Source organism: Mustela nivalis (genome assembly GCF_964662115.1).
Source record: "Mustela nivalis genome assembly, chromosome: 9".
Lineage (NCBI taxonomy): Eukaryota > Metazoa > Chordata > Mammalia > Carnivora > Mustelidae > Mustela > Mustela nivalis.
In genome coordinates, this window is record NC_139028.1 from 17,494,313 (window position 1) to 17,505,885 (window position 11,573).

The following is an 11,573-nucleotide window of genomic DNA, read 5'->3' on the forward strand; positions in this document are numbered from 1 at the left end:
ATATTTGACCTAATTTTTTTTTCTTTTTATCTATTTTTTTTTTCTCTGTTTCTGTCTCTACCTTCTCTTTCCTTCTCCCCCCTCCCCTTCCTGTGTCTGTCGTCACACATCTCACCTTGGACGTCCATCCCTGGGACATCCCCACTGCCACATTTGTTTTTAAACAACCACATTCTCTCTGGGCACCCACGGCTTGGACCTGCAGCGACCTTGGGCGGCTGCTCTGCGTCCTACACTTTTGTCTCGTTGCTTCTCTCCGCAGTGACTCTGCTTTTGCTCTGTTAGGAACTTGAATACACACACACACGCACACACACACACACACACACACACACACACATGCAAATTAAGTTTGCTTAAATGCCCAGTTCCTCTGAGAATGATCAGTGACCCCTTTGGAAGAACCTGTCAGGACTGCCACGGCCACACCACCAAGCACTCTGTGTGGAAGAGGAAGGTTTGGGAACTGGAAAAAGCTGGACGTGCAGACAGTTTACCATTCACAGATCCTCTGTGCTGCTTTACGAGGATGTTTGCCCCTTTCCAATGGCAGACTATGAAAACATGCGGGAGTGCTTTTCTTTACATGGTTTAAAAAAAAAACAAAAAACATTATGCTAGGTTTACAGAGACATTTCCACACATCTGCTACCTGTTGCTTTTTTTTGTTGTTCTTACCTGAAAATGATGTAGCAGAGGAAAATGTCTAAGTACCCCTAAAGCTTGCATCAGATTGTTGGGATGACCACGTGCTCCTCCTCTGCCCTTCCGAAAGCAGCTGGCTTCGCTTGCCTTGAAGCACCTGTGGTAAGAGAGCCAGACTCCTGGGACGCGCCCAGGCATTTTGCTGACATGATGGGCAGAGCCATCACATTGCCCATCCAGTGGAAGAAACTGGATTTGTTAGGCATTTTCTGGGAGGCGCTCTGGCCCTGGTATCACAGCCAGCAGCCTATGCTGGTTGGTGCTGCCCAAAGGGCCAGCCTATGACACACCTAGTGCCCATCAGCTGTGTAGGATGGGTGTCCCCCCCAGTCGGAGTGATTCGAGCTGCACAGAGCCTTGCGTCTCGGGTGTTGTGGTCCGACAGTCTCGCCTACACTCCAGTCCCCACCACAAGCCAGGCGTGGCTTGCGCGCTCCCCACCCCGACACACTCAGCAGAGCAGAGGGTGGGGACAGGTCACTCCCGGACTGCCCAGTCCAGAGCGTTTACACGCTGCGACCAGGCCAGCCTGTCCTACTTCCCAAATGCCCCAACCCCCTGTGGTGGTCAGTGGCTTTAGTGACCTTTAAAAAATTCTGGTGACCACCAGCTAGTGCTCTCTGCTGTTGGAAGGAGGCACAGTGTGCTCGCAGAGTCACATGGAGACGGCAGGCTCCTGCTCAGTAACACCTGTGCGTGCTCGGGGATGGACCTTCTAGTGGATAAAACCTCCCTCCCTCCATTGTGGTCACATCATTCTACATATCTCATCTCTAAACATCCCACGGAAGTTTAATTTTTGTTCTGTTTATTTTTTAGTTCTGTTTGTTGTATTGTTTTTTGTTGTTTTTTCTTTTTTTAAATTAACGTTTGAAGACTAGTCTTTCCCTTTGGGAACCCCAGTGATCCCGTCTGCAGGGCAGTGCTGCCCGTGTCACTTGGCACGGGCTCGTGTCCCCCAGCACTCACCATTTAGAGGCTCATGATAGACACCGGAGGCCGCACTTTTCCCAGTAGCTCAGGCAGGTAGTGCCTCTTGCCTGAGCCCTGCCTCCCTCCCCAGCCCCACCTCGAAACTCTGCCCCTGGGGTCCCTGCCCTGCCTTCACACCAGCACAAAAGAAGCAGGCATGGTTCTTAGGCACAAGTCGGAGCATGGAGGAGAGACACATGGTGCCTCCGGGCCTGGCTTAAGAATCCCAGGTCAGTTATCGAGAGCTCTGGGGAGGGTGAGGGAAGGCGAGATCTGTCCTCACACGAGTGGCCCATCACTGTCCTCCTGGCTCCTGGCACGCTCTTGATAGCATGTGGGGCAGAAGTCCCATATTCACCCAGGAGGGCCCTTGGTGGTGGGGGGGGTTCTACCCGAGCCTGACCCTGGTCCCACCCACAGGGGAGGGCCAGTGTCCTGTTTCCGGAGGGACTCTTTGGAGATCTAGCCAAAGTATAGGGAAGCCTGACACAGCCCTGTCCCACCCCACACACACCCCAGGCGAGGCGGGACCTCAGCCGAAGCTACTCTGGAGTCAATGCAGGCAGGCCCCTGGTCTGTAACGGGATGCCTTTTGAGAGACCTCGTTAGGGCACACCCACTCCCACTGGACACCGTTCTCAGTGGCGGCTGCAGCTCCTGGCCCTGCCAGCAGTCCCCAAGGTAGCAGCCCTTTGAGTTCCCGGAGTTGGGCTGGGGGGAAGCACTTACCACCTCAGCTACCCCCACCGCTGTGCCCTGTCCAGCGCTACCACACTCCGCACGCCGCGGGGTTCCTTTGCTCACTTCTGAAATATTTATACGGCAGGTTTGGATCACGTTTGTTACTAATAAGAATGCTAACACTGTTGTGTAGATAATCAGCGAGGCCTTGATGAAGTTTACACCTTTGCGTTATTAAAGGAAGTAACAGTCCGTGTGAACTCACCAGCGTGCTTTGAGTTTATTGAATAGTTGTGTGTCCTACAAAACGTCAAAAGCCCTTTCCTTTCACCTCATGTGTACCTGAATAGCTCTGATTACCCCAAATTGGACCCCGAACTTGGAGCCTGCTGCTTGGAGTTCTAGCAAAGGAAATGCCTTCCTTTTCTGATGAGGAGCTATGCATTTTGCTCGGCTGCCCTGAGAACCCTCGGGGGTCACTGCCTCCTTGGATGTTCCTGGTCCCTGGCAGCAAGTGGAGGGGGCAGTCCCTTCGCAGAACCAGGAGGTGGTCACTCTGGGGTCAGGGACACCCTGTGGGCCACCAGTTGGTAGCTCAGGCTCCTGATTTCATGGCTCCCATTAGAAGCCCATAGTAGGGGCTGCACAGATTGACCTTGTGATATGTGAGAGAAGGCTCTCATTGGCAAATCCTATTATGTTTATAATCACAGTGTAAGGACACTTACCGGAAGCCCTTGAGACTGGCCGTCTGTTTAACAGCAGGTTCTGGGAAGGAGCAAGCAGAGTGAACCGGAGCCCAGCGCAGTGGGCAGGACCCCTCAGCTGCACAGAGAGCTCCTAATAGGGACTCGGGCCCATCTGGTGTCTGTAAACATGAGACCCGGATTCCCATTCTGAGGATTTAAGAAAGACGTAGGATGTAGGTCTCGGTCGTGGGACAGTGAGCTCCCTGTTTAGGGTCAGCCTCTCCCAGGCCAGGAACCACAAAGGAGGGACAGCCCCCCGCCCCACGTCCATCACCACTGGGGCGGCTCTGACCCTGGAGGTTATGGAGGAGCTGCTCCCAAGAAACTTTCTTTGCATGCGGGTGTTCGGGTAAGCCAGTCAAGGCCAGCCAGTGGCACAGTCAGGCAAACGTAGACCCCCTGGAAGGGTTTTACATTTCCCTTCTATTAACTCTTACCTGAGATACAGGGATACCCTCCGTTCTTCCAGCAATCCTGGCCTACAGTCTTGTATCATCCTCCGAGAGCCAGTGGCTGTTGGCTTGTCTTCAACACACATCCGTTTCCTGGTATTTCCCTTACTTTTAGTTTTTTGTTTTTTTGTTTTTTTTGCAAAAACTACACACACTTTCTCTAGCTTGAAGGAGCGCCTTACTCCATCTGAAAGTCAAGACTCTTAGCGGTGAACTGGGTGCTCCTTTTTCCTTCGGGACCGTCTTTGCTTTCTCTCCGTCCATCCAGTCTGCTAGGTCAAGGGCACACAGCGAGACTCCGCAGCTCCTCCTCGGGAACAGCTGTGGCTCCTTGTAGGGCAGGCGTGGGAGGACCCGGACATGGCAACCCTCAAACTCTACTTGTGCGAGGATCAGGCGGGCCGCTCCTCCAAATCCTGATTCCCGAGCCCCACCCGGAGACTCTGACTGGGTAGAACTGGGAAGTCCCAAGTCTAAATTTCAGTACCCCAGGAATCCTGCTGCAGGCGGACAGACATTATGCTAAAAAGTATCTATTTTCCATATAAAAATAAAATCACAAGAATCCGTGACTAAAAACAGGCCCGCCTGAGTGTGGTGGTCTTCCAAGGAGAAGTCCTCAGTACACAGTGAAGGGGATCTGGACGGTGCTTGGGGTGCTGCTGGATGGTGACATGGGACCCAGGCTCTTGTGGCTGAAGAGGACGTGGGGACGCCGTCACACCAAGCCCTGCCCCGCACGGGGACCTCTTCCAGAACGTTATAGTATCCCTGCCCAGGGGGGTTGTCCAGCCTCTGCTCGGTGCCTCCAGCCACAGTGGGCCTAACTGCCCAAGCAGCTCACACTCTCTTAGTCCTTTCTTGAGGGGAGCTGAAATCTACCCCGGATCCTAGAGCTATCATGCAGAAGTGGACTTCTTCCATTTCATAGCCTACCTGTAAGTCTCTGGAGGTGGTGCTCTCATCTCCAGGCTCAGCAGCCACTCTTTTCTTTTGACAAATATTCTTTGAACATCTCCTGTCAGTCAGGTTGTCCTAGATGCTGGGGAGACATAAGACACAGTCATAAGACATAAGACAGTAGAACCTTCCAGAAGGGTTAGCCAAATGAAAAGCATGTAAATGAACAGAAAATGGCAGACAGAGGCAAAAAGAGGAAACAGGTAGTGTGGTAGATAGTGGGCAGAGGTCAGTCACTGGATAAGAGATCAGGGGATGGAGGGAGAGGGCTCTCTGACAAGGTGACGTTTGAGCTGAGGCCTGTAGGATGGCAAAGAGCCTCCCTGGACGTTATGGGGCTAGAGTGTGGCAGGCAGGGGTCAGCAAAGTCCCAAGGCAGGAATGGGCTGGGTGTGTTCAGCAGGTGGCGTGAAGGCTCCGGCCGGAGCACAGGGAAAGGGGTAGAGGGCCAGTGCCAAGACTGACAACAGTCAGAAGAGTGGGAGAGTCTATAAGCATGTAGGGCCTTCAGGCCAAGAGGAAGAGTCTGAATCTTACCTCCAGAAGAAGGGAAGACGACTTCCCTTCGTTCTGTCTCATCACAGGGGTCCTTGTACCCTCTGCCCTTCCCCAGTGCGTGCACGTGCTGCTGGCCTTCAGAGCCAAGGAAGTCCTCGCTCTGGATCTGACGAGCCCAGAGCTTCAGCTGGACAACCACTGCCTCTCACAAACCCGGAGCCACCTGGCAGTGGTCTGTCATCTTCTTTGGAGCTAGGATGCATCCCCTCAGACCATACTTATGCATTCACCTCTAAATGGACAGTTCGTACCACTGAGTCTGAAAACACAAACACTCACCTCACACAGATACTTCAGGTTCCTTCTTCAGGAACAAGCTCTCAGCACCTACGGGGCACTGATCCCAGGAGGCAGCAGTGGCTTCTGGCCCAGTGTCACAGGCTAGAGAAAACGCCCAAGGCTGATATTTCCTCCCTGTTTAGGGAAGCAGCTTTAGGACTCGAAAGATCAAGAAGGCTTGCCTGCTTCTCTTTTCTCATTAGGGTGGAATGTGTGAGGACCTGCAAGAGAAGAACAAAATGCTTTATTTAGCTTTTCTGAGCTGCTAGGGAGAAGACCCACTCTAGGAGACCTCAGGGGCTGGCCAGCCATTTGCTGCTGCCGAAGTCTGGGGACAGCGTGGCCAGACCTGGTTCCTCTGAGCACAGAGCCCTTGGCCCATCTTGATGCCTTCCTGGGGATAGGCTGGGGTTTTAAATATGGGTTGGATGAGACCAGCCAGCAAGCCCAAGGAGGAAAGCAAGGCCAAGGTCCCAAAGAAGCCACAAATATTCAAGAATTTGAGAATCTTCTCCATCTAAGGCCCATCTGTGCCATGGGCAGTAAGAATTAAGCTGTGAGTGAGCAGTCATCTCTGCCTTGCTGGGCTGGTGGTTCATACCCTGAATTAAACTTTCGAGGCAAAGACCAGTGGTGCAGGACCACTGCTGAAGAAGCCCCATGCGGCCTGAGCAGGGACGCCAAGGCAGACTGAGGAGTGCCCCCAGGAACACAGACTGCACAGAAAAAGAAGAACGTGGCCCGCTGTAGCACCTGTAACCTTGGACTACACGTCCCTCCGTTATCTGGTGTGATATGTGGCTGGCAGGCCAGTGGGCCTGGCCAGGTGTGCAGCAAAGGCACAGTGAGACCCAATGGTGTTGGCCACAGTTCCTGCCTCTAATGGGCAGACCTGGGTGATCCCAGGAGATCCCAGTGGCACAGGAAGCCTCAGGCCAGGTAGGGGGTGCCAGGGGGTACACCAGGGGCTGTCAGTTCTGTAACTGGGTCCTTCCAGAAGGAAGCAGATGTGCTCATGTCTGCAAAGGAGTCTCCATGGTCCCCACACTGGCTTATGGGCAGAGCCCTGCTGGGTTCCAGCTTCCCGGAGCTTGAGCAGGTGTCTCCCAGACACTGGGGGACTCACCAATCAGAGGGCCGCCTCAGGCAACTCACAGGCATCACGCGGGGCATGGGGAGCTGAGCCAGGGGCCCTTCTGTGAGACCATCAGTCCCCTGGGGCCCTGGGGCTTTATAGATGGACCACAGGAGAAGAAGGACACAGGCCGTGTCATGCAGAGTGAGCCCGGCCAGCATGGGAGCGCTGGGTGCCGCTTGGGTGTGAGAATGCGGGTCTGTCTGTAGTGGACACAGAGCGTACTTGCCCTGAGTGTGAGTGTGCCTGTCTGTGTGGACGTGCATCTCTGGGTGAGTCTACTGGGTTTCCTGAAGCCTGGTTCAAGTGTGCCTGGGCTCCCAGAAGGTGAGTACACCCAAACCTTTCACCTGGCTTACCGGGGCTGGGCAGAACTCCATGTCTCCAGAGTAAATGGGCTTCATTCGGCTCCCTGGGTGCAGTGAAGGATAAAACCATGTCTGTTGTCCAGTGCTGGAATCCTCTGGAGCTGGTCCTAAAGGGGAGAGGGAGCAGGATAGCATTTCGGGCATACCATTGCACCTGATGTCAGCACAAGCCCTAAAAAAGCCCTGGGAACCCCCTGCCGCTCCAGCTGGGACCCTGCCCCTGACGACTCCCAGGAGCCACGGTCCAGCCTGAAACCAGTGACCACTGTCCACCTGCCTGCTGCCCGGGCTCACGGGGAGATCAGCTAAGGATGGGTTGGGGGGAGGCTCAGAGACTGAACACAAGGATGCAGACACAGCTCCCAGTCCCCACTGCCATCCTGACCTATGGGTGCCTCATGCATCTGTCCCCTGGTCTCAGACATAAGGCTGGCATCCCACCCTCTCGAAGATATGAAGAGACTCTGTTGTCTCAACACTGGGGTACAGAAGGGCCCCAGGGACGGTGCCCCTCTTGACACGAGTGCCCTGACTTTGCCCCATAGGCTCTCCCCGACCCAGGAGCTGTTGCTCTGCAGGCCACAGAAGTCGGCCTGGTGTGTTAACCACCGACCATCTCTCTCTCTCCCTCCCTCCCACTCAAGCCAACGGCAGCCCCACATCAGGCCTGAGCACTGGGGCCATTGTGGGCATCCTCATTGTCATCTTCGTCCTGCTCCTGGTGGTGGTGGACATCACCTGCTACTTCCTGAACAAGTGCGGCCTGCTCATGTGCATCGCCGTCAACCTGTGCGGAAAGGCGGGGCCCGGAGCCAAGGGCAAGGACATGGAGGAGGGCAAAGCCGCCTTCTCGTGAGTGCAGCCCACTTGCCGCTGCTGGGGTCTGGGCTCTGCCCGGGGCTGGTGGGGGGGCCCAGCCATGGAGCCGTATCACGGGAGAACTGTTTCTCAGACACAGCCTTTGGGGGTACCTGTTTGCAAAGCAAACCGTTGGGCCCAGCCTCACAGCTAACACATTAGAATTTCAGAGAAATCTGAAAATCCCGGCGTGGATGAAAATGAGGGGAATTTTCAGAGCTGAACCCGGAGGGGAATTTCCATAGCGCTTCAGAGACCTACTTGCCTTGCTGTCATTCATTCACACATCTCCCCACAAACACTTACTGAGCAGCTATCGTAGGGCCAGCTGATGTTCTGGGCCCTAGGTTACCCCCAAGCATCCAACAGATAAAACGTCCTTTCCTTTCGAAGCTGAGGCTCCAGATGCTGTCCCTTCCAGCATCTCTAGACAAAGCTTGAGCTAATTATCAGGAGCCTTCACAGACTCACGGTGAGAAGGGACAGAGCCGGGGGCCAGGGGGTGGTAAGCTATGAGCAGCAGCGCGTGTCAGGCTCCATACATAAAGACAGACTATCCAAGTACTTCTCTGCGCCAGGCACCGTGCTAAGCCCTTCACATTCATGATCTCAGTTAATGCGAGACAGCTAGGCAAGGTAGAGACTTATTTACCCCATTTTACAGATGAGACAGAAGCAAGTGTGATCAAGACAGGTGCTCAAGGTCACATAGCTCACACAAGTGGGAGCTGAGGCTCAGGCACTTGGACTTGGCTTGAGATGTCCCTGCCCCCCCCCCCAACTGGGCCAGGCCCAGGTGCCATGATCTGTAGCTGTCTTCTCCAGGAGCCCCCCTCCCTGCCCCAGTGACCCAGAATTGAAACAGCCCCTCTCTCCACAGGAAAGATGAGTCCAAGGAGCCCATCGTGGAGGTGCGGACCGAGGAGGAGCGGACCCCAAACCATGACGGAGGGAAACACACAGAGCCCAACGAGACCACACCGTTGACAGAGCCCGAGTACGTGGGCGGGGAGGGGCCAGACCTCGTCAGCAGAGACCTACACCCACTATCACCCTACCCACACCTCCCATACCTCCCACCCACCCCCCACTCCCAGTCAAACCAGCAGGCCAGATCCTGGAGCCCTTGGCCAGAAATGCCTGACCCCCCTCTCTCCCTAGAGAGAAGGCATTCTGGGTTCTGTTAAGGGACTATAGGTGCTCTGCGGACTCCTGGGATGAGTGGGACCTCTAGATCCTCTCCCTGAATCACACACACATCCCGGAAATGGCCGAAGGGGGCAAGACTTCAGTGAGAGGGGCTGAGCTTTAAGAGGCTTAGCAGATTCTGCTTAGGGTTTTCAAGAACTCTAGAGGTTTCTGTGTCCTCCGAGAAGGGTGAGAACAGGTGGGGACCCATGAAGCTCCCCGGCCCTCCTGTTCCCAGAGGCCTGGGGAGCCCTCTGTCAGAAACCGTGCCCAGCCGAGCCTGGGAGGACTGCTGACTGTCCTGAGGGCTATGGGTTTGAAGGGAGTGGAGTTAAATGGTGGCACAAAATCTCTGGCTGGGGAGCCCGTGGCCCCTTGGGGCTGTTTGGAGCACTCATTGCCATCTTCCCGACTTTGCCCATCACTGCCGGAGCCCAGTTCCTCGGGGGGCCGGGGACACCGGCAGCGATAGACACCAGACCGAAGCCTGTCCCTCCTGAGTTGGGCTGCAGGCAGGGCTCGGAGAGGCCCTGACAGGGCTGTGGGACAAGGCACCTAGCGCAGAGAGCTGGAGGGGCATCCGCAGGGAGGAAGGGCCAGCAGGTCCCTTTAGACCTCCACGTGCTCTGTGTTTCCTGTCTCCGCTTTTGCCCGCCTGGGCGTGTGCTTCCTCTCGCCATCCTTGTTTCTCTGTGGGCCTGTGTCCGTGCCTGTGCGTCCCCGCATGGCTGCCCGCGCCCTGCTTCTTGGCTGCAGCCCTCCCCCTGCTTCTCTGTCTCGTCTGAGCTTCATCGTCTATTCTCTTCTACTTCCTGTCCTCCCACAGGCTGCCTGCTGACACCACAGCCACTGTCGAGGACATGCTGCCTTCTGTCACCACCGTCACCGCTAACTCTGACACTATCACCGAAACCTTTGCCACTGCTCAGAACAGCCCCACCAGTGAGACCACCACCCTGACCTCCAGTATTGCCCCCCCGGCCACGGCCACACCTGACTCAAACTCTGTGCCCGCCGGCCAGGCCACCCCTTCCAAGGGGCCCGGCGTCGCCACCTCCTCCCCAACCCCCGCTTCAGCCCCCAAGGTCGCCCCCCTTGTTGACCTGAGCGACACTCCGATCTCAGCCCCTGCTGCCAACAATTTATCTTCTAGTGTCCTGGCTAACCAGGGGGCAGTGCTCAGCCCGAGTGCCCCTGCCAGCGTGGGGGAGGCCTCCAAGGCCCCTCCAGCGAGCAAGCCGGCCCCTGTGCCAGGGCCCGCCACGGCCGGGGCAGCCAGTCCCCTAGCTGCAGTGGCTGCCCCTGCCACGGAAGCCCCCCAGGCCAAGCAGGAGGCTCCCAGCACCAAAGGCCCGGATCCCGAGCCCACCCAGCCCGGCGCTGCGAAGAGCCCGACCGAGGCAGCCACGGGCCTCACTAGCCCGAAGAGCGAGGCTGCCTCCGTCAGCGCCACAAACCCTGCCCAGGGCGAGGACTTTAAAATGGACGAAGGGAACTTCAAGACCCCAGATATTGACCTTGCAAAGGATGTTTTTGCAGCCCTGAGCTCTCCTGCTCCCGCCGCTGGGGCCAGTGGACAAGCCCCCGAGCTTGCTCCTTCCACTGCCGACAGCTCTGTTCCGCCTGCACCAGCAAAGCCCGAGTACGGCCTCTCTCTGTCTGCTGTGGTCGGGTTGTGTCCGGTGGTGGTGTGCGTTTGTGCTGTGCTGTGTCCTGTTTGAGAGAGGTGTCTTCAGCCTGATGCTGGGTTTCTCTGAGGCGACTGTCAAGCAGGGGCTGGGATGAGGCAGAGAGCCGGGCAGGCAGCAGGGCCCGGCGAGCCGCCGCCTGCGCACTAACTAGGCCATGTTAATTACGTCTTAGCCTGATCATACGAGCAGAGGCTTCAGTTTTCCCTGGGGGTGGGGAGGGGGGGCTGCCATCGGGCCACTGATGAGCATAGCTTGGCAGGCGAGCTAAGGAGGCCAAGGTGCCCTTACCAGCCACCCCAGGGCCCCCAGACAGTCTATTAGCCAGGGTCAGGCTGGGTCGTTCCACAGGAAGGAAAGGGGCAGGCCCCAAGGCCCCTGTGGGGAGAGGGAATGGTTCAGAAGGCCCTGTCCCACTCCAGCCCGGATGCCTACAACGCCCCCAGGACTATGGGCTACTTGGGCTTCTTCTGACCTGCAATGTCTGGGAAGACGTGGAGCTCACAGGCACCGAATGCCTGTTGGGTCTCCAAGTCCAAGCAAAGGTCCTTAAGATTACAGATGTCTTAACTGTGATGCCGAGATGCAGCCGGAGCCGGGGTCTGGCGCTGCACTTGCGTCCGTGTGCCCTTAAACCAGACTTTGACTCCTGGGACTGAATAAGGCAGAGTCAGACCTAGGTTTTTACAGAGGCCCGTGCCCCCCAGACGAGCTGTCATGCTGCCCACAAGAGCCAAAATGGGACCCTCCCTGCGAGCCCTGAATCTGAAGAAGTAGGAATCCACTAGTCCTTCCCACTCAGCAGCCCCGACTCCCCCTGACCCTGTCCCCATGTAGTGTGCCAGCCCACCCTAGCCTCCCGTGCCATGCGACACCACCTTGGTGGCAAAGAGCGTTTCCCACCCTAACCACAGAGCACAGGGCCTGCTGCACTGAGGACAGGCATGAGCAAGGTGGTCGGCAGAGTCTGGGTCCGCACC

General features: G+C 56.4%; 1 protein-coding gene and 1 long non-coding RNA gene across 19 annotated transcripts in view; one reads left to right on the top strand and one right to left on the bottom strand.

The window, feature by feature from the left end:
• Positions 1-11,573, top strand: part of NCAM1 (neural cell adhesion molecule 1) — a 297,158-nt gene that overhangs the window by 281,835 nt on the left and 3,750 nt on the right. For 7 of the 15 annotated variants that reach the window (XM_082682573.1, XM_082682580.1, XM_082682581.1 and 4 more), the window contains 3 exons: positions 7,504-7,711; positions 8,598-8,714; positions 9,732-10,547. In XM_082682573.1, the coding sequence (XP_082538699.1) occupies positions 7,504-7,711; positions 8,598-8,714; positions 9,732-10,547 (1,141 nt within the window). Of the gene's footprint in view, positions 1-205; positions 2,623-7,503; positions 7,712-8,597; positions 8,715-9,731; positions 10,548-11,573 lie in introns of those variants that run through there. The other 8 variants (XM_082682586.1, XM_082682587.1, XM_082682574.1 and 5 more) reach the window with 2 other exon arrangements.
• The window catches only part of LOC309840493, a 45,122-nt gene that overhangs the window by 2,897 nt on the left and 30,652 nt on the right, over positions 1-11,573 (bottom strand). For all 4 annotated transcript variants that reach the window (XR_014298627.1, XR_014298628.1, XR_014298629.1 and 1 more), the window contains exons 3-6: positions 6,851-6,966; positions 5,357-5,577; positions 3,087-4,601; positions 679-2,483 (exon numbers count right to left, since the gene is read on the bottom strand). This is a non-coding gene — a long non-coding RNA (uncharacterized lncRNA). The remainder of the gene's footprint in view (positions 1-678; positions 2,484-3,086; positions 4,602-5,356; positions 5,578-6,850; positions 6,967-11,573) is intronic.